Genomic DNA, 22,022 nt, shown 5'->3' with positions numbered 1-22,022 from the left:
GTATTTGATGGAATCCACTCTTAAGGTCTAATACGGAGAATACTTTATTGTTTCCTAGTTGGGCAAGCACTTCATTTATCTCCGGGATTGGGTATTTATCTGCAATGGTAACTAGGCTCAATTTCCTGTAATCTATAACCATGCGATATTTTTTTACCCCTGAGGCATCTGCTTTTTTCGGTACTATCCATACGGGGGAGTTGTATGGAGACCTTGATGGTCTGATTATTCCATCATTCAAAAGTTCAGAGACCTGCTTGTTTACCTCATCTTTCAAGCTCATTGGATATTGATAGAACTTAGAACACACTGGTGTATCCGAAGAAGTTCGTATTTCTGCCTTCACATTAGTTGTGTAGGTCAGTTTCTGGTTTGGCTCTGCGAATAATTTTGGATATACTTGAAGAAGTTTTTTTAATCTGTCACTTTGAAATCTCGTCAAATGCTCGGTTCTTGGCACTATGGTATTTACTGCCTCATATTTCTTTTCTTTTATGGGTATGTTAATTTTGTTCTTTATTGTCATTATTTTTTTGCTGATTTTTATTTCAGCTTCTAGCTCTTTAAGGCCATCGTTGCCCAGAATGGCATCAAATGACTTTAAAGTCGGCAACAAAAAGAACTTGACGTTAATGTCGGGATGGTTAAAAAGGTTAGCTATTTTATGATGAGTGACATTTACACTGCCTCCTATAGACACAGCGTTAAAGTGCTTTTGGTTGGGTATCGGATTGGTGACATATTTAGGTTGAATATAATTCCTATTTGAACCTGTATCTATTAATATTTTTAATGTTGTTCCATTCATCAGCTTGCATTTGAAATATGGAAGCGAGGAATGCTCTATTCTAAAAAATTCATTCCGGAGTTGTCATAGTATTCGGTTTCTTCGTTGTCGTAGTTGTCAAGGTATTCGTCCAAGGTCTCGTTTTGAGGTTCTTCATCTGTCTGGTCCGCAATTGCTTCCCCGTACTCTGCCATAGCGGCATACGTATCAGCAGGTTGCATTTCGTTCTGACCATTTTCGTTTGTTTGTATATTGAAGTTTCTCTGTCTTTTTTGTGTATCGGCCATTGGGCCGGGAGGTCTCTTCCTTAATTCGAACTGTGGCCGATTCATATAATCAACCATTCTCGACCTAACGCTCCGATCTACGTCCATGGGTTCTGGTTTTGGCAACGGTTTTGGCGCTGTTGGCCTGGGTGGTGTAAACGGTTGCTGTCTATATTGATTGGGATCGTATTGCCGCGGTGCGGCGAATTGTCGTTGCTGTCTGAAGTTAGTGTAGTTTTGTTGCTGTGGGGCTTGTTGATATTGGAACGGACGATTTCTTGGGGGAACCTGTGGTGGTTGTTGAAAACCTGAGTTAATAAATTGCATGTTGCGCGAAGCTGGTGGTGGTCTGCCATTCGCATTTCTGCTATTGGTTTGTCCCAAGGTTATTGCATGCATGGATCGATATTTTTGATTTTCCATTTTTAAGCATATGTTTAATGCCGAAGGAAGATCTGGTGGTGTTTGCGCTCCTAGAATACGAGCAAGATTTCCGCGCAAGCCACATACGAACGTAGCAAGGGCCTTGTCGCGGTACATCTTCTTTAGAAGTCGGTGAGCTTCTTCTCCCAAATCCATGCAATTCACCTTATTCAAGAGGAAAGACAGGTGTTGGTATACCATTTGGTGGAATTCTTCAACCGATTGGTTACTACCTTGCGATAACATAGTCATCTGGTATTCGAGGGTACCAAGATCACGTTTGTCCCCGTAGGCGGTCAACGCTCTTTTTCCATGAGCTTAACTCCGCTGGATTGCCGGAAAATTCTCTTAGACACTTGACTACATCGGGGATTCTATCAAGTCCACTCAAATTTCCACGGTGGTCTTCGTCTATAACCTGATCTATTGCATTATTAAACTCCTGCTCTGGGTTGTTTATAGTTTGCACTATATGCGGAACCTGTTTTGCTATTAATTGACTGACTAATGCAGTCACCTGTTCTATAGTCGCCATACTTCTATTCTGTTGTTGTTCCAATAATCTTTGACAGACAGGCGTCTTTGTCGCGCTTGTTGTTCGATACCTACGTTGTCCTGGTTCAAAATGGAAGGTCGTAGTAAATTATTTTCGTTAGCCATTAATTTTTAAATTGGGGTACGAACTTGTGCAAGTATAGATAACTCAAGAGGGTGATAATATGGTTCGATAAATATTTTATGGTAACTTGAAGAGATTGTTTTATGTTTTATATGAAAACTTAAAGATACTATTAATTTTGTTAAAACCAGTGGCTGTTTTTTTTCCTTCTATCTTGGAGGGTCCCTTGGGAATCGCAAGATTGGAATCAGTTATACTACTCTTAAAGTAGTTAAGTTTAATCTGTTATCGTTTTACAGTGTTTTATGGGTTTGGTATTTGTTCGCCTTTGACGATTCTTGAATAAATTTTTGTTTTAATTTTCAATTTGTGTTTTTTTTTTTCAATTTCAATGTATGTAATTTTATTTAAAAGTTTTTTTATATTTCGTGTAATTCTTAAGCACTATCTTACATAAAGTTGATTGATGTGGCTACTCCTCCCGACTGTCCGGATTTCATCCTTTTTGATTGCTCTACTGGGGATCCTGCGACCAGTACACGTTGAGGATGTTCTGCGAGCGGATCTTACAGAACTGTAGTCCACCGATGAGCGAGTAATCAATTAAGATCTACTGCATTCGCTGATGGAACAATTAAGTTCCTGTCAGTTAGTTTAGTATTGACCGCACGAATTAACGCGAGGGAGTCTATTCAACACTTCACTAGGCCAATGGGTGGCTGGCAACTGTCGGACTTAACCCGTCGCGAACCGAAAACTTAAAGACGGTTTTGCTTTCTCGTTTATTCCACTGGTCCCTGCTCGGGCGCCAGTTAAATTTCTTTTTATTATTTTTATAAAAAAAAATTAAACTTTTATTTGTCCAATTTGGACTTTATTTGTTGGTTACAATTTTAAGACTAATCAAACTAAGGTAAAGAAACCCTAATGAGAGCTGTGTGTGTCGACGGCGGCGTTGGCAGCGGCGATGGCGTCGGCAGCGGCTGTTGCAGCGAAGTGGGGTTTTGGGTTGCGCGTGCGGGAAGTTATCCAGACGCTGAGGTTAGCACTATTGGGGCTCTTGCACTTGCCTGCCAGATCTTATTGCAATTGAAGTTTTGAAGACAATTGCATTTTTACAGACTTTAAATATTTTCGTTGTTAACTTGCATATGTACATACATATGTATGTATGTATGCCTGTGCACCAGAGAACTGCAACGAGTATGTTCGACCATCCTTGCTGAAAATTCAATCAAATCAGATCTTTGCTTGGTTGCAAACGAGCACGAACGAGTTGAGTATTTAGCATTTTTCTCACCGGTCTTTATTGGTTTGCTTTCGAGCACACCAGGCTCAGTCACTTTGCTTATTGCGGTCGGTTCGAACGAGTACCGGCCTTGACTGGTTTGCTTTCGACCAGTTCAGGCTCGGTCACTTCGTTTAAGATGACTGGGTCCTGATCGAAGCAAGCCAGACTTTGCAGAATGAGCGTTTGATCGAACGAGTATAGTGCCGTTATTTGTTGAGTATTGTTTGGGTATTGCGCGAGCTATACTCGGGTAATACTCGAGTATTTCGCGGGTTTTACCCGAGTATGACCTTATGAAATATGCATGTATGTACATATTTATGTACTTGTGCGTGCATGTGTTGTTTGCAATTATGCGCAAACATGTGTATACAGTGACGAACAAAATTATTGGCACAGTTGGCATGTCTGACTTTCGCACAGTGTTTCTCCATGAAATATGGTGATATTTAAATAAAACAAATTTTATTCATATACATTGATCAATTTCCTACTAAAATTACTTTATTTCATACATATATTTTTTTCCATTAATTTAAGAAAATTAAAAATATAAAAAAACAGCCGTTTTCGCCTGAACAAAATTATTGGCACACTTGGGTAATTGTGAACTATATTTTCAAAATTTCAACAATATGGCAACTTTTTTTTCAAAACCCCGTTATGTTTATATTTGGAATGACATATTTGTAAATGTTTGAGTTAAAAACCACGCAGTGCCTTTTTTTATAAGCAAAATCTCTAAGATTTTAACAAAATGAGCGGCAAACAAAAGGAAACCACTGAATCTCAGCGGAAAATAATTTTGTATTTGCATAATCAAGGCAAATCATATGCTGAGATTGGAGAAATTATGGATAGAAGCCGGTTTACCATTCGGAGCATTGTCCAGCGTTTTAAAGGAGCCTTAACATTGGAGAGTGCTAAGCACACTGGTCGACCCAAGGCTTTGACCGACCGGGAACGCACCGAGATCATCAGGAAGGTGAAGGTGAACCCAAAAATCTCTTCAACACAGATTGCAGCTCAGGTTAAAAATGAATTTGGAAAAGATATTCACCCGATTACGGTTCGGAGGACACTGCACAAAGCTAAATACAAGTGCCGCGTTGCTAGAAGAAAACCACTTATTTCAAAAGTCAACCAGAAAAAGCGCTTAGCCTATGCAAACGAATATTTGAGTAAGCCGATGGACTTTTGGAACAATGTCATCTTTTCCGATGAAAGTAAATTCAACATTTTTCAATGTGATGGCCGCCAAACTGTTTGGAGAACGCCTAATACGGAACTGGAAAAAAAAAACATCGCTATGTCTGTAAAGCATGGTGGTGGAGGCGTCATTGTGTGGGGCTGCATGTCCGCTGGTGGTGTTGGCGAACTTGAATTTATAGAAGGAACTATGGACAAAAAGTATTATTTAGATATCCTTAAGAGAAATCTAAAAAAAAGTGCCGAAAAGTTGAATATACCAGCCACATTCACGTTTCAACACGACAATGACCCAAAGCATACGGCTTATGATCTGCGCATGTTGCTTGCACATCATGTAAAACATACTTTGCCGCATCCGCCCCAATCTCCAGATCTAAACCCCATCGAACATTTGTGGGAAGAATTAGATAGACGTGTAAAAAAATGCGCTATATCTACAAAGGGCGAGCTGAAGGTGGCACTGGTGGAGGAGTGGCGCAATATTGGATCAGAAACCACTCAAAGTTTGGTTTCTTCGATGCCCAGACGCTTGGAAGCAGTCATTAAACATAAGGGCTTAGCCACAAAATATTAATTTTTGTTTAAAAACGGTTATTTATGTTAATTTTAAGTATTTTTGGTTAAGTGTGCCAATAATTTTGTTCAGGCGAAAACGGCTGTTTTTTTATATTTTTAATTTTTTTAAATTAATGGAAAAATATAAATGAATGAAATAAAGTAATTTTAGTAGGAAATTGATCAATGTATATGAATAAAATTTGTTTTATTTAAATATCACCATATTTCATGGAGAAACACTGTGCGAAAGTCAGACATGCCAACTGTGCCAATAATTTTGTTCGTCACTGTATGTATGTAGGTATTTTAAATAAAGAGAGAATGAAAAGAAAACATATGTATACATATATTTGTTTTTATATTATGATATTTAGCATGATTTTATTTCTTAAAAAAGGACCTCAAATATCTTAAAATAAACAAATTAATATAAATTGAAATAGCATAACTTTTTTTAATTTAAATAAAAAGGAAGGTATTTCTTTTTGCTAATAGTTTTGCTGGCTTCTTTAATTTATATGCATTTACATACTTGTATACGATGTAACTATTTAAATAATAGCAGAAAAAACAATAGAAAATGCAAGTGCACGTGCACCCGCCGATATTATTGGTCATTTCGGTCATGCGGGCATGATTGTAAATACGACGTTCGATCATTTCTTGTACGCAGGCAAAAAGTTTCGGGCACAACCGCTCACTTCTGGTGTTTTTGCAGTTGTGAGTCAAACTGACTGGTTGGTGAGGGTTCGTTTAAAACCAATCATTTCTTGCATTCATGCAAGAAGTTTCGGGCACAACCGTTCACTTCTGAGTTTTTGCAGTTTTGATTCAACTGAGTGTTCGTTGAGGGCTCGTTCGCAACCAGTCATTGCTTGTCACTATACCCAAATGAAATAATCATACCGAGTATGGGTAAATACTCGAGTATGACCGAAAATGTGGTTGTTTGATTGTAATAAATAATGGTTTTTAAAACGAAAAACAACAACAACTGCAAGTCATTGGCCCGCGCTTCTTCTTTCGTTTTGATCATTTACGCCTGTTAATTTCAAAGGGAAAATGCCAAAAGTTTACAGTTACCGTCGCTAGGCAACGACTGCGTAAGCGATACAGCGATAAAGCAGAAACCGAAAGCGGAACTACGCATATTTTGCTTCGCGTTGCGGGCAGGTGTACATATGTATGTTTGTATATGATTTGTTCTAATTGATCTCAATAAATTATAAGATGTTATTATTTAAATTTTCTGTTAATTGCATTCAAACTTCGATGGAATTATTGATTGTATCGACGGATTCAACTATCGATAGTTTTGATGCTCTAGCACATAGAGCATCCGACACATGCCCATCTCTAGCATCTCAGCTGATCGCATATTTACAGCGACTTACCGTTTTAATGTTAGCTAACAACGCTACAAATGTATTCTGAACAAATCTAAGAGTCATTTACCGTTAAGCCTATTTTGTGAGTGTATTCATGTGATTTACAAAAGCAGAAACACACCTTTTACATTCACAACAATCATATTTGGAATTGAAGACACAAATTAGTGTTGAATTAATAAATTTAGTACATACTTATATATCTATGTATGTATGTATATAGGCGGATAACGGCTGCATGAAAAATTTAATTGTATGTACATATCAGCGTTGCCGAACGCTCCAATTTTGGCGGGACGTTATGATTTATAAATCAAAATTAAATGTCCCGCGTCGGACTTTTCAGGGATAACTCGACCGTGCGTACAACGTGCTGAGGAAGCACACAGTTTAGTCAGGACTGGCATTCCGCCCGGTGCGTAAGGAATATATGTACATATGTATGTATGTATGTACGTATAACCATACATAGTACTTATTGTACTATATTTGCTTTTTGGAAAATTAACTCTTAAAAAAAACTTTAGAGAGCGCCGAAAGAAGAATATCATATAGTAAATAAACTTATAATTATAAGCACATTTTACTTAGCCCAGCAAAGACGGGAAAGGCCTGCTAGTATGTATATATGTATGTGTACATTACATAATTATGTCAAAGCAGGAACAACAGCTGCGGGCAGAGCTTGGGCAGAGAATATATTAATGGGTATAACTTCCTTCATAATTCGGAGAATCTGGATACTAACTTTGGTTATTCTTGCTCTTGTACTTGATGAGATCCTTGCGTTCACACAGTCGGACGGACGCACAGTGGGGCCTTCTGACTTTTTTCGTTGCAAAAATCATATCTCTTGAACGGATAAAGATATTTTCATCAAACAAATTTAGTTGGAAAGATAAATTTGTAAGCTTTAAATCATTGCAAATTGTGCTATGATATTTAGAAGCTGCACAATATGAGCTCAAAGTTGAATTTTGTTGCCGGTGCAATATTTGCCTAATAAAACTGAGAAATTTTTAAAATAACACAAGAGAGAACGCTGCAGTCGAGCAAGCCCGACAGTAAAATAGCCTGTACTCTCCACAAAAAAGGGATATTAAAAAAAAAAATTTAAAATGAAATTTAAAAAAAAAATTGAATTAATTATTTAAATTAATAAAGAAAATTTATTTAATATTGTACATACATAGAAGACATGTTTATGTACAGTTTTAACAGCATACTTTTACATTATGTGCCTATGCGTGCTTATATGCGTGTATGCATGCAGCACAAAGTTGAACCAAAGCAGCAACAACAACTACAGCTGCGGGCAGAGCTGCAGGCAGCGATCTTATTTATGGCCATAACTTTCTTCAGAATTGACCTATCATGATGGAACTTGGCACACGGACACATGAACAGTAAGTGGATGTAACTACCAAAATATCAAATTTCAAAATTCCAAGAATTACGGAACTTATAAAAAAAACACGAATTGACACGAGTTTTGTGCGAAACTGTAAAACACAGAAGGAGGCGTGGCAGACCCCAAAAAAGATATATATATTACTAGCAGGTATTGCCCGTCTTAACCCGGCTCAATATAATGTTTCCAATTGTATTTATTTTGTGTGTGCATAACCTACCCATATGTTTTCACTTTATAAGTTACCAGTAGGAAGGCATTTAATGAACATTTTCTGTTCTTGACAAAAAATTGTTCAGTAGTCCGTTAAATTTTTGTTCTTGCCAAACTATTTCGTTAAACGAACATGACCACTATAACTAATATTTTTTAAAGCTCGTTTTCCCCCCTTTGGAGCTAGAATTTTCCAAAAGCCTTTCTTAGTGTGCTCCTACACCATGATGGATACTATGAAAGGATACTTGAGTCCAAATTTCATCTTTTACCGTTTGGGCTGTGCGTTGATCACCAATTAGTCAGGACAAACTGTTTTATATATAGAGATACCGCAACGTTTTAAGACTATGTGCAAAAAAGGGGAATAATTATAAGGGTATATCCTATTGTTAAATTCACATTTGACTCTTTTCGTGCCATATTGAGTCAATACGTACACGCAAAAACTCGGAATATGAAACACGGCACTCGTGTCAATGCCGTGCAGCGATGAGCCACGATCAAAAAGCACTGGCAATTCTCATCTCAATTTGCTAGAGTAAATCGATAGTTGAAGCCACCGATACCATCAAAATATCGAAGTTTGAATGCAATAAACAGAATATTTAAATAATAAAATCTAATTATTTATTGAGATCAATAAGAACAAATCACATATGTACATACATACATCTGCCCGCAATGCGAAGCAGAATATGCGTAGCTCCGTTATTCGGTTTCTGCTTTACTATCGCTTACGCAGTCGTTGCCTAGCGACGGTAACTGTAACATTTTGGCGTTTTGCCTTTGCAAATAACATTAAATGGTCAAAACGAAAGAAGATGTGCGAGCCAATGACTTGCTGTTGTTGTTGTTTTTAGAGCATTATTTTTTTTACAATTTTTACAATCCAACAACTATGTTCGATTGCCCAATGTACACATTAATACGAATGTACATACATGCTATATTCATACACAGGCATACATACATACATATGTATGTTTCTCTTTACTTTTTCAACCGTACGTAGAGCACCGCACACATAGACACGAACTGTTGCTTGTTGTGTGTGTGAGTGTGTGTATGTGATGTCCCCAACTATTTGATATTTGTTGTTGCTGCATAAAGTTATTAATGAAAACCCTAATGCCAAATGCACTAAACAAAGAAAAAAATACTTTTAAAAATGTTATATAATTTTCAATTAATTAACATTTCTTGCTCTGTCAGTGCAAGACGAATGTACATACATACATATGTAGATACATATGTACATACATAGATGTGCACATATGTATGGACATTCACACGTTTGCACGCAACTACACGAACAGCTGCTTGCATGTGTTTTTTTTTTTTTTTTGTATTCTTTATATAAACTGACAAAGAGTGGAAAGTAGTAAAAGTAATAATAATATACGCAGGTCAAAGTCCAGGCGGTACGGCCGTTAGGCATTGCTTCGCCCGGCCGATCAACCCGCTTATATCGCGCTTCTGTCCCGCTCCTGTTTCCTGAGCTTGCCCATAACGGAGGCAGCAAAGTTTGCGCTCGCAGCCCACGAATCTTCGTTAGCGAGCATGTTGGCCACAAAGTTCGACGCCGTTGGAGGGGATCCGGTTGTCGCCTCCAATCTCCTTCTGTCCGCCTCAAACCTTGGGCAATGGAAGGCTACGTGGTTTGCATCTTCCGGTATCCCTCTGCAGGCCGGGCATTCCGCACTGGAGTCGTGCCCAAATCTATGCAGATAACTTCTGAAGCATCCGTGGCCGCTCAGAAGTTGGGTCAGATGGAAGTCGACCTTGCCATGTGTTCTGCCGATCCACGATGCTACGTTAGTAATTAGCGTGTGGGTCCACCTGCCTTTTGACGAGGCATTCCATCGCTCTTGCCACTTGCTTACCGTCGTACGTCTAGCCGCCGCCCGCGCGTCTCTGCGAGGCCGCCCGGCTGCAAAACTGTGAAGGTAGCTCGCTTCCAGGACGAGGAGGTCGATAGGTGCCATCCACGAGATCACCAGTACGGCATCGTCAGAAACCGTCCTGAATCCACTGCAGACACGGAGAGCGCCAAGACGGTATGTAGCAGCGAGGTCGCGGATGTAGCTCCTCTTGTTCACCGCGGCAGCCCATATCGGTGCCGCATACAGCATTATTGATCTGGTTACGCTCATAAGCAATAACCTCCGACCTTGCTTTGGGCCCCGAGTGTTGGCTATAATTCGGGCTAGCGCCCGTGTGGCCTCTGCAGCTTTTTTGTTCGTCTGCTCCAGATGCTCACGAAAGCACAATCTCGTATCCAACCTAACCCCAAGGTAGTTAATTGATCGTTTGGACCGCACGAGAGTACCGTCAATTGAGATGTGCGCTTGCTCTACCGCCTTGCGGCTGCTGATAAGCACTGCCTCTGTTTTGCCCGCCGCTAGTTCCAGGCCCACGGTGTTCAGCCAGCTAATGATCGACCGGATGCAGCGGTTGCACTCGTCTTACACGGCTTTGATGTCTTTCGCAACGCCTACAATTGCGACGTCATCTGCGTACCCCACTAGCTCCGTACCGGGTGGGAGTTGGAGGCGGAGAATGCCGTCATACATGACGTTCCAGAGCAGCGGCCCTAGGACCGACCCTTGGGGGACGCCAGCGACAACATTGAGGGATTTGGTGCCAGACGATGTGTGAAACCTAAGTATATGATCGCTAAGGTAGCTTCTAATGGAGCGCACCAGGCACGTGGGTACGCCTTGATCCACCAGTGCGTTGAGAATGCATCCCCAGTCTGCCGAATTGAATGCATTTTTGACGTCGAGGGTCACCACCAGGCAGTATTCTTTGGCACCTCCCTTCCATCTGCTACCTGTTATTGCCTTCGACCACCACTCTACTGATCGCGTCTATGGTGGACCTCGATTTCATGAACCCGTACTGGTTGGGAGATAGACCGATTGCTGTTTCAAGCCTCGAGCAAAGCAGTCTCTCCAGCACCTTACCGATCGAGTCCAGGAGACAAATCGGCCTGTAAGATGAGGGGTCTTCGAGTGGTTTTCCAGGTTTCGGCAGTAGTACCAGGTTCTGCACCTTCCAGCAGGCAGGGAATATGCCTTCCCTGATACACCTTCCGAACAGAGTAGCGAACGCCCCAGGGTGCATACATAGTGCCAGTTTGAGTGCGCGGTTCGGTATAGAATCCGGGCCCGGCGCTTTGTTGAGCTGCAAGCTACGAGCAGCCAGCAGCACTTCCTCAGTGGTGACGTCGCCTAAGGCAGGCGATAACTCGTTTCTGGTAGGGATCATCGCAGGCGACTCAGGTCTCGAGGGTAATAGGGTAATAGCATCGCCTCTTGCTTGCTGCTATCACCTTTTTCAGAGATCGCCTAGACTCCCGATAGGCATCCTGTCTGAGGGGCGACGAGGGTGTGCCGCGAGCTCTCTGCGCCATTCTTCTTGCCCTGATAAAAGAGCTTCGCAGTTCCGCGATTTCATTGGTCCACCAGTAAGCTGGAACGTGGTGGCGCCTATAGGGGCAACGTCTGTCCATGCTGGCGTCGCATGCCGCGCGGATTTGGGCCACGGCGTCCATAGCCATAACTTCAGGATCACCGGAGAGTCGGAAGCCGCTGAGGGCGCTTGCGAAGGATGCTGGACGGAAGGAATCCAGCTTGTATGCCACGTTGGCGGACGGTGGATTCAGCATGTTGCGGGAAGTTACTCCGACTGTGAGTGTAATGGCCACATGGTCGCTTGCCGTATAAGCGTCGCTAATGGACCACATGATCTGACTGCATACGACAGGTCAATTATGGATCCGCTGCCTGCCCTGCTGAATGTGTGCTGTGACCCGGTATTCAGCAGCGTCAGATCCAATACTGAGAAAGCTTCCAGTAGTGTTCGGCCTCTCGCGTTAGTGGTATTGCTGCCCCACTCAATTGCCCATGCGTTGAAGTCTCCGCCAATTATAACACGGCTACGTCCCCTGGCGTCGTCTACCAGAGCGTCGAGGACAGAGGCGAACTCCGATATGGAAAGGCTGGGTGGAAGGTAGCAACTATGGACCCACAGGTCAGAAACTTTGGCTCTCACGAAGTAGTTACCAGCTTTGCATTCCGAGAAAGCGGGCGCTCTAGGCTCACAAAGCCATAGAGCAGCCTTGCCGGAAAGATCCACTGCCCAATTGCTATTGCTGTACGTTCTATATGGCTCGCTGAGTAGCGCCAGACTTATATTCTGCTCGCCGATGGTCTGCAGTAGCAGGTCTTGTGCTGCAATGCAGTGGTTCAGATTGAGCTGCAAGAACCTTATCATATTAGTAGTCTTACCGCCTCCTTGTACGCCGGACATTTAAAACTTCCTGTGGCGTGGTCCGTCGCTGGCAGGCTGTCTTTTGCGCATAATGCGCATCTCGGGCTGTTTGAGCAGTTCCTGGCTAGGTGCCCCTTTTCACCACACCTGTAGCACGAGTCCTTCAGATCTTCAGCGCTGCTACACCTTGCTGCCGTATGACCAAAGCCAAGGCACTTGTAGCAGCGAGTTGGCCTAATCACCCCTCGGATGCGGCAGATTGCCCAGCCTATTCTCACTTTGCCTGTTTCTATGAGCCTCCTTGCTTTCTCTGCTGGCAGAGATAGTACGGCAATCTGTTGTCCACCGCTCACCTTGCGGATTGACTTCACTGCGTCCTGCCCGATGCTGAGGTCCTCGCTGACCGACCTTAGCGCTTCCAGTATCTCCTCCTTGGTGGCTAGCTCATCCAAATCCCGGATCTCTAATTGGGCCTCTTCCACCAGCGGCTTGACAACAGCCATACCCTGTAGGGCCACCTCCACAGCTTCGTGAAGCTTACCAATGTCGTGCGTCGGTGATCTGCTCAGTTCTAAGAGCAAGCTGCCGTTACCCGTTCTTCTGATTCGTTGAACATCGTTTTTCAGTGACTGCAGAGCCGGAGCCGACTTCACTGCCTTCAAAATATCAGCGTACTGGGCTTCTCCAACGCCTTTGGCTATAATGGCATCGGGTCTCCTGGTCTTCGGTCGTGTCTGACGCTGAACCTTCGTCCATGTATCAGCCTTGGGAGCGATAGAAGCGTCAGGGGGGTTGCCATTTCCCTTCACTACCTGAGCGAGGTCTTGCGTCGGGGTGTTTAGGGCCTGGCCACTTGTACTCTGCGATGCGGAGGCAAGTTCTGGTCACGCGTTTTATGCTTCTTTGGAGGAGTCGCGCGCTGGTTGCTTTTGGGGTCCCTGAGCCTTTTTGGGGTGCCTGCTTGGGGGTGGCTGGACACTTTGGGCCAGGCCTCAGCAGTTTGAATGCCAATTTCTCTCGAATGCTGCTTCACACCAGTGCATGACCAGTCTATTTTGCTACAAATCGAGCTGTGCAGCTTCAGCATCTCAGCAAAAATCTCCTTATCCTGCTGGTTGACATGTCGCTTATTTTGACCCTCGAAAAGTCGGCAAACCGCCCGCAGGTGGGAGCCCAGTTCCTGCATCTCTGCCTGGGCGGTGGTTGGTTGGGCTGGGGGGCCGCTAGACGCCCCTACTATCGGCAAAGGCGTAGGCGACGAAGGCGCTGCCAGAGGTGTCGAGAATGGCGTGTTCTCCGGCTCGGCTACGTTTGCTGCGCGCGAAGAAGCAGAAGATGGACACAAGAGGGGATAGCTGTGGAGCGTGACGGACGGTGGAGCAGACTTTGGTGGGGATCTGGCCACCAGAGACCTACGCGCGAAAGGATTCGCGCCTGCTACCGCTTCGTTGGTTTTTAGCCACAATTCTTCACCCAGGGTTGCCGAAGGCGCGCCATGCGTAAAGGAAAGAGGCCACTCCAGGTAGACCGTAGGTTGCGCCGGTTGTACGCCTGGTGGCTGGTCGGTGGGGGCCACTTTCTGTAGCCCATGCAGTTGCATGTCGGTCATCGAGGCGGATTCGTGGCGAGTTCCCTCGCTGGCCAAGTATTTCTCCTTGACGGGATGGAGGTTATCCCGCCCCTGCTCGGTCACCAGAGCCCCACTGGGATGCACCGCCGATGCGGTAGGGGTTGGAATATAGCCCGTCCGGCCTTTATATAAACTCGCTTAAGAACCCAGCCAAGATATGTTTTGATCCTAAAAGGCTGCATCAGGATTTGGAGTATTAGGTCCGAATTACCGGGAGGTCCTAAAAGTATGCAGCACCAGCGCTGCAATTTACTAAGCCTTGGGGCGGTCCAAGCGGTCTGATGTCAAAGCCTGGCACTCTCTTGAGGAGCGGCTGGCTGGACACCAGATGGTAAAATGCAACCCTGCGTAAGCTGGGCAGCCAGCTGTTGTGAATGCAACTGTGCGACTGCCTATAGCGCGTGGGCGGAGCAACAACGAAATTAAAAACAAAAAGTATACTCACGCTAGGCCTGCTTGACCAGCACTAGTACGTCTCAGTAGGGATCAAAGTTCAGGGGTCAAAGTCCAGACGCCGGACCACCAAACCACAAAGATGGGGCAGGAGTGGCACCCGACCAGGCTTGTGTCACAGACAGAGGTGAGTACCTTCCACACCTTAGTGACCACCAAGTGTTGGGTAAAAAACAATTTGTTGCAGCCAACTTGCTACTCAAAAATGAAGGAAAAATGACGACCGAAAGAAACACGTCCGCGCGCTCACTTTCACTTTCACTTGCATGTGTGTGTGTGTGTTTGTGTGCGTGTGTGTGTGTTTGTGTTTGTGTGTGTGTGTGTATGTATACTTAGTTGTCCCCAACTGTTTGATATTTTGTATTGTTTCTTCTGCCTGCTTTTGTAAAATGCATATTTTGAAAATCCTTGAATGCAATTTTGTAGATTTAGTTACGTAGATTTAATTATCCAAATTTTAAATCGATCGGACTAGATTTATAACACAAACTTTTCATTTGAAATAGTGAATAAATATTAAAACCCGAATAATTCAAGATCCAACACAAATTTCGTATTTGTATTCTTTAATTGATTTTAGAAACTAAGTTTTAAGTCGATCGGTTGAAAAATGCGGATTTTTCAAACAAACTTTGGAGCTCGTTTTCCCCCCTTTGGAGCTCGATTTTTCCAAAATCCCTTCTTAGTGCGCATCTACATCATGATAGGATACTTGAGCCCAAATTTCAGCATCCTAGCTTTTACCGTGTGGGCTGTGGGCTGTTGACGCGGTTTGCTTTTGTGCCCCAACATTTTTTTACAGGAAAACTCCCATATTTTAGGCTCCACAAAAAAAAACCAAATATATATATAGTATTCTTGGAATTGTTCTGAGAGTATACAAACTAAGTTTGAAGTTAATCAGATGAAAACTGTAGATATTTCATACAAACGTTGGAGCCTGTTTTCTCCCCTTTGGAGCTCGAGTTTTCCAAAATCCCTTCTTAGTGGGCACCAAGACTATGAAAGGATACTTGAGTCCAAATTTCAGCTCCCAAGCCTTTACCGTTTGGGCTGTGCGTTGATCACCAATCAGTCAGTCAGTCAGGACAAACTGTTTTATATATATAGATTGATCAGGATGACGAGTCGATATAGCCATGTCCGTCTGCCCGTCTGTATGAGCGCAAGGATAAGAGAAAGTAAAAGAGCTAGAATAAGCAAACTTGGTATTCAGATTCTCCCAAGTCCAAGAAAGTACGAGTTTGAGTTGCAACCCCCATTTCCCCGCTACTTGTGTTTTTCAATAACTGCCGTAATTTTTACAATTTTGTACCTCTCGTTAGTGATTATGAGTGCCAAGTTTCATTCATGGTTAATTATGAAGAAAGTTATAGCCATACATATATTATCTTCCGAAGCTCTGTCCGTAGCTGTTGTTGCTACTGCTTTGACTTATTCCTGTATTGCATACATACACGCATAGACACCATGATGTAAATGTATGCTGTTGAAACTGTACATAAGCATGTCTTCACTTTTGTATGTATGGATTGAATATTTTTTAATTTAATTTAATTAATTAATTAAATTAATTAATCAAATTTTTTTTTTAATTTTATTTTTTTGTGGAGAGTACAAGGTATTTTACTGTCGGGCTTGCTCGACTGTAGCGTTCACTCTTGTTTTTTAAATGCATCGTGCATTATTTAATCAAAATTTTAATTTCTTGGTCAGCAGATACTGCCTTCCTCGTGTGAACTGGCATCTGTGTTGCACCGGCGTCCGATCTAATGTCAGCAGATTTTGTCTTGGGCGTGTTTAATCCTACCGGGGTTAAGTGAAAGCCATACTCGTGTTTTCCCAGAGTGCTGCGAGTTCAATTCGGCGTTTAAGGGGTAAATGTTGGCGGACTCTCAGAATACTAACATAACAAAGCAGGACTAGAGCGAGAGTAAGGCAGCTGCTTGGTAATGGTCTTGATAGTAGTTCGGATGGAAAGTTGCCAATGCGTTGAAGATTTTTCAAGCTTAGATGGTGCTCTCGGTGGCTAGTCACGTTGATTTGGGACGAGGCGGACAACGCAGGTTTATTCTTCATATAGTGTTCCGTTCAGGGAAATGCGGTCATAGAAGCTTGCCATATATGTTCCCGAAACCAGCTGATACCATTGTTATTTTCGACCTTTATGGTCGCGTCGTTGTTAAGAAGGAGACCTTCGTCAATCAGAGTTACCGATTCTAAGTGTCCAGGGCGAGTAGCACAATGTGCGATGATTCCGGACACCAGCTGTTAAGCTCAAGTTGGAGGCTGCCTCGTCTTGCAGAAGGTAGTGCTTACAACTGCGCCACATTCACAAATGGCGAAGGCCTGCTCACCGCAATCGGCTACCGTGCTACTGTCTTCCAGATCTAAAATTACTTTGTTCTTATGAACTGGGAAAACATTAATTTGCTTTCAGACTAATTTCGGTTTTTGATATTTAATTAGGAAATATAACATATTGCTACTTTGAAAAGCTTTAATGCTAGATACTGATAGAATGTCTGCTATGCTAACATTTGTGAAGTGTTCATTTGCCAATACTTTAATTTCGACACTGTCCAGAATAAGAGTGCTCATTAGATTGATTTTTTCTAACGTTATGGAAAATATTAGGTCTTTAAGATTAGTGATAATTATTCGGTTCTTTGCACGAATGGTTTCGCACAAATTTCCTGTTCTATGAATTGTGTTCAGCGTACGAGCTGTAAAATCGGAGCTTTAATATCCGCGATTGCACGTGAATGAATAGTTTGCACCACTGCGAACTTTGCAAATTTGTCTACGCAGGTCAGAAAATATTTTTTATCTGTGAAATAAACATCAACATGCAACATTTCCTCTGCATATGATGGTATTCGCGTCTGTCCTATTATTTATATTTTCCCATAGCGCAAATTCTGCAATTTGCTGCTATTTCCGTCGCTAGTCGACTCGTTTTGGGAAAGAAATAATGGCATACCAACATATTTCCGACGACATATTTTCGTCGAATTGAAAACGACATATCTCCGCGCGGACATATATCGTTTCAAAACGACATAGATATGACGCTCAAAAATGATAATCACGATTATGCTCTATCGTGGCTATTTCCCTCTGATCTGTGCTGTTATTTATGTCCGTTACAAAATTCTTGGGATATCAGAATATGGTTGAGGGGAATGGTTCTATTAGCTCGTGTTAAATATTCGCCAGAATAGGCAAATCGCAATGTATAGCGTTGACCACGCCCGCTCTTAAAATTTGCAAGAGTGTTTCGGTCAGAGAACTGGACAATGTGCATACATTTTTTCTTTAAAGAAATTAAAGTTTTCACCGAAGGGGTTATATTCTCCTCAATAACAATCTGATAACAGTTTACCGGTTTTTCGGTTGCCTCTATAGCGTAAGCAAGGGATTCCTTGCTATGCACTGTGGCGGCATCTGAATGCACAGAGTCTTCTAGGGCGTTATCATTGTGATGAGACAAGGCGTCTTCCACGAAGTTCCCTTTGCTAGGCTTTTAAATAAAAGCTTTCCAGCTTTGTATTTTTGCGTTCTGATTTTTGTCTGACACTGCAAATGTCAGAAGTCAATGAAATATTCAGTGAAAATATTCAAATTTTTGATTCCGTATAAGTAATTCCGAAGGTGTTTTAAAGCCCATACATTTACAAGAAGTTCTCTTTCATTGGTTGCAAAGTTTATATCATTATCGCTCGAAACCATAGTAATAAGGCGACCGCCCTGATACAACATTGCTCTGAGACCTTGGCCTTATGCGTCTCTTGTCAGGTGAAATGATATTTTGAAATACGAATTGATAACCTCCTCTTTTTTGAAATCGGTTAAAACATAAAAAATTGTAAATCTTAGCAACTAAATTTCACCTTATTATTAAAATTCCGCTTTCAATTACGAATAGCAATCAGCTTATAGAGTAAGTTATAGCTATTAAGGCCTTAAGCTTAAGATTGTTTTTTCACTTTTATTTATGGATCGATCGATAAAAAACCCAAACTCGTACTTTTTCTGTCTTAGGAGAATCTATTTATACTTTCTGAGATCTTTGCGTTCATACGGACGGACGGACATGGCTATTTCGACTCGCCTTGTCATCCTGATCGATAATATATATACTTTTGGGGTTCTGCCACCCCTCCTTCTGTAGTATACCCATTCACCCTTTATGTACAGGGCATTATTAAAGTATTTTCATTTTGCAACCATTCCTGAGCTAAAAAAAACATTTACTTTAATTTGCAATATTTTTCAAGAAATTCGAAACTCGAGGGACACTTAAAATATTACGAATTATCGAGAGTTTGAAATATCAAATGGTTCGAAATATGTGAGAGAAAATAAATAGAACTTCGAATTATTAAGTGCTGTACTATTATTATTTACTTGTATTAACTATAACTATGACAATGTCAGAAGAGTAAAAGTAACTGAATGATAACTAAACAATTTGTGTGAAATGTGTGTCAAATAGTCAAACTAATCATAAAAAAACAGTTACCGGGACGGATCTTCAGCGGTGACCCTTAGATTCGCAGAAGTAGATTTTTGGGTCTGCTTGGCGGTATGAATAACGGCGCGGCGGGAGGGACTAGCACCTGTACGTTGATACAAGTTTGAACTTGTCGCAAAATAAGTATACAATCTTCCCGCCTCTTTCTCTATGCAACTTTGAATTGTCGTCGAGTGCTGGACGCCGATGAGTTCGAATTAGCGCGTCGTTTTGTTATATAGCAATGATTTTTTCGTTCGAATTACTAAATGCATAAAAATGTATTGATTTAGTTCGAATTATAAAGAGATTTTGGAGGGAACTTTGAATTATAGAGAGCTTGAATTTATTACAGGTTTGAATTAACGAGAGTCGACTGTATTATATCTCTTGCAAAACTGAACATAACTGTGAAATAATTAAATAATGACAAATAGCGGAAGTTAGAATATTTTATAAAAATCTTGTAGTAGATCACATGAGTATATGTAGAAAGAAATAAAAGGAATATGAAAACAAGTAGATAAGCTAGAGTCGGGTGTCCGAACTTTGAAATACTCTGTACATATGTGTAGATTAATTATGCGTGTGTGTGTTTATGTGTGTCTATGTATGTTTCGTAAGCAGTACCAAACACAAAAGCTGCGGGCACTGCTTGGTCATCTATATACATAAAACAGCTTGTCCTGACTGACTGACTGATTGGTGATCAACGCACAGCCCAAACGAGAAAAGCTAAGAAGCTGAAATTTGGACTTAACTATCCTTTCATAGTGTAGGCTGGCGATAAGAAGGGATTTCGGAAAAAGGGGGGAAATCATCTGCTTAACTTCAAACTTAGTTTGTATACCCCCAAAATTCAAAGAAAAACTGCATACTTGTTTTTTTGAAATTTTTCTTGGGGCCTGAAATATGGAAGTTTTCCTGTAAGAAAATGTTGGGGCACAAAAGGAAACAGCGTCCACAGCCCACAAACGGTAAAAGCTAGGAAGCTGAAATTTGGGCTCAAGTATCCTATCATAGTGTATGTAAATATTGAATAACTTTGTCATTAGTGAACCGATTGACTTGAGTAGACCAATGTTGAAAACTTCAGTTCAAGAAATTTTACAGAACGAAATTAAATAAAAATATCTCATACTTGAAAATCGGTTTGAAAGATATTCAATGTTTACATACCGACATAAAAGATGGCGCACCCTGTACATCTGCCCGCAACGCGAATCAGAATATGCGTACAGAATATATGTACAGGGTACATATGTATGTTTTTTATATGATTTGTTCTAATTGATCTCAATAAATTATAAGATGTTATTATTTAAATTTTCTGTTAATTGCATTCAAACTTCGATGGAATTATTGATTGTATCGACGGATTCAACTATCGATAGTTTATCATTGTTCAAAATATGGCCAAAATAAGACAAGTCCCGATAGACAGCGTCCATCTTATTTTTGCGTAGGCGTATTACCCCGAATAAACAAATATCTCATGGCCACACGATTACCGAACTTTTTCAATTTTTACAAAAGCATTTCGTATTTAAATCACATTAAGCTTTTCAATATACTCAAATAATTTAAGCGATAATTTGTAAAGTCGAATATAAAATTGAACAAGTAAAAAAGCTAAAGTCGGGGGTCCCGACTTTGAAATACTCTGTACACACATATGTTACAATAATTATAGAAAATAAAAAAAATTAAGAAAATTAAAAAAAAAATATGATCGATTTTACCTTTCTCGGTATTCGAACTCACGTAAAGGGTGTATAATTGCACATTTACATAGCAATTGCGTCTGTGTGAGTGTATGTATGCCTATGCGCATCTATTCGTGTCTGTGTAAACATGTTAGCAGTCAACCAAACAGCAACATCAACAACAGCCGCGGGCAGCGCTTGGGCAGCGCTTGGGCAGCGCTTGGGCAACGCTTGGGCAACGCTTGGGCAGCGCTTCAGCAGCGCTGCAGCAGCAAATCGGTCTATCATAGGGAAACTTGGCATACGGACACATAATAACTAACTGGGGGTATTTCCAAAATTTTAGTTTGAAATTCCAAGAATTGCGGGAGTTACGATTTGCATGGGAGAGGGGGAGGGAGGGAAATTCCAAAATATACATTTTCTGCGTATTCACATAAGGCATCTTGGACTAAAATTTGGTGTCTCTATCTCTTATAGTCTCTGAGATCCAGGTGTTCATACGGACGGACTGACGGACAGTCGGACAGTCGGACAGACAGACAGACAGACAGACAGGGCTAGATCGACCCGTCTCGTCATGCTGATCAAGAATATATATAGTTTGTGGGGTCTGCCACGCCTCCTTCTGCCTGTTACATTTTTCAGCTCGCGCAAACCTAATATACTTCTGTACATTTCATGTACAGAGTATAAAAATATAAATAACAAATATAGATATTGTAAAATAAATCTTTTTTGTAGATACACATACCTTATGCAATTATCTGGATCGTTTACACAATCGGTATTGCATCTAAAACGTTCCCATGACAGCCATCCCATGGGAGGTGTTCTGGCAAGTCCATTTTCCAACCCGTTGCAAAGTTTTACAAGTGCAATGGCAAGACAAATAGCAATGTACATAATTTTTCTAAAACGTTAAAAGTTTATAAAAGTGTAAATATATTTTCTTAAAATTTTCACATTGCATTGTGATCTATTATTATCAATTGAAAAAGTACATAATAAACCTAGATTGATGCCTTAAATTGGGTCTATCAGAGCAAATATATGTATGTGGCTATGCAGAACATTCAGAGCGAGTGACGGTGATACCATATCTCCATTGATCGCAGTGTATGCTAAAATGGCTTAACTAAGGTTAACATTCACACGGTTCAATAGGAAAATCATCTATTTCATTTTATTACATCACCAGCAACTAATTACAGACGATGGCACGGGTCCTTCTTTGCAAGAGGGCTTATGGGGAAGTACCGTTTTATCTG

The 22,022-nt window shown here is 41.4% G+C and overlaps 1 protein-coding gene across 1 annotated transcript in view; it reads right to left on the bottom strand.

Moving 5' to 3' along the window:
• Nucleotides 1–21,657, bottom strand: part of LOC115630733 (alpha-N-acetylgalactosaminidase) — a 51,536-nt gene extending 29,879 nt beyond the window's left edge. Inside the window, exon 1 of the mRNA XM_030527387.1 lies at nucleotides 21,506–21,657. Within this exon, the coding sequence (XP_030383247.1) occupies nucleotides 21,506–21,657 (152 nt within the window). The remainder of the gene's footprint in view (nucleotides 1–21,505) is intronic.
• Nucleotides 21,658–22,022: the final 365 nt, after the last annotated feature.

This window comes from Scaptodrosophila lebanonensis, unplaced genomic scaffold (genome assembly GCF_003285725.1).
Source record: "Scaptodrosophila lebanonensis strain 11010-0011.00,11010-0021.00 unplaced genomic scaffold, SlebRS2 tig00001410-arrow-pilon, whole genome shotgun sequence".
Classification (NCBI taxonomy): domain Eukaryota; kingdom Metazoa; phylum Arthropoda; class Insecta; order Diptera; family Drosophilidae; genus Scaptodrosophila; species Scaptodrosophila lebanonensis.
This window is presented reverse-complemented; position numbering and strand designations above follow the sequence as displayed.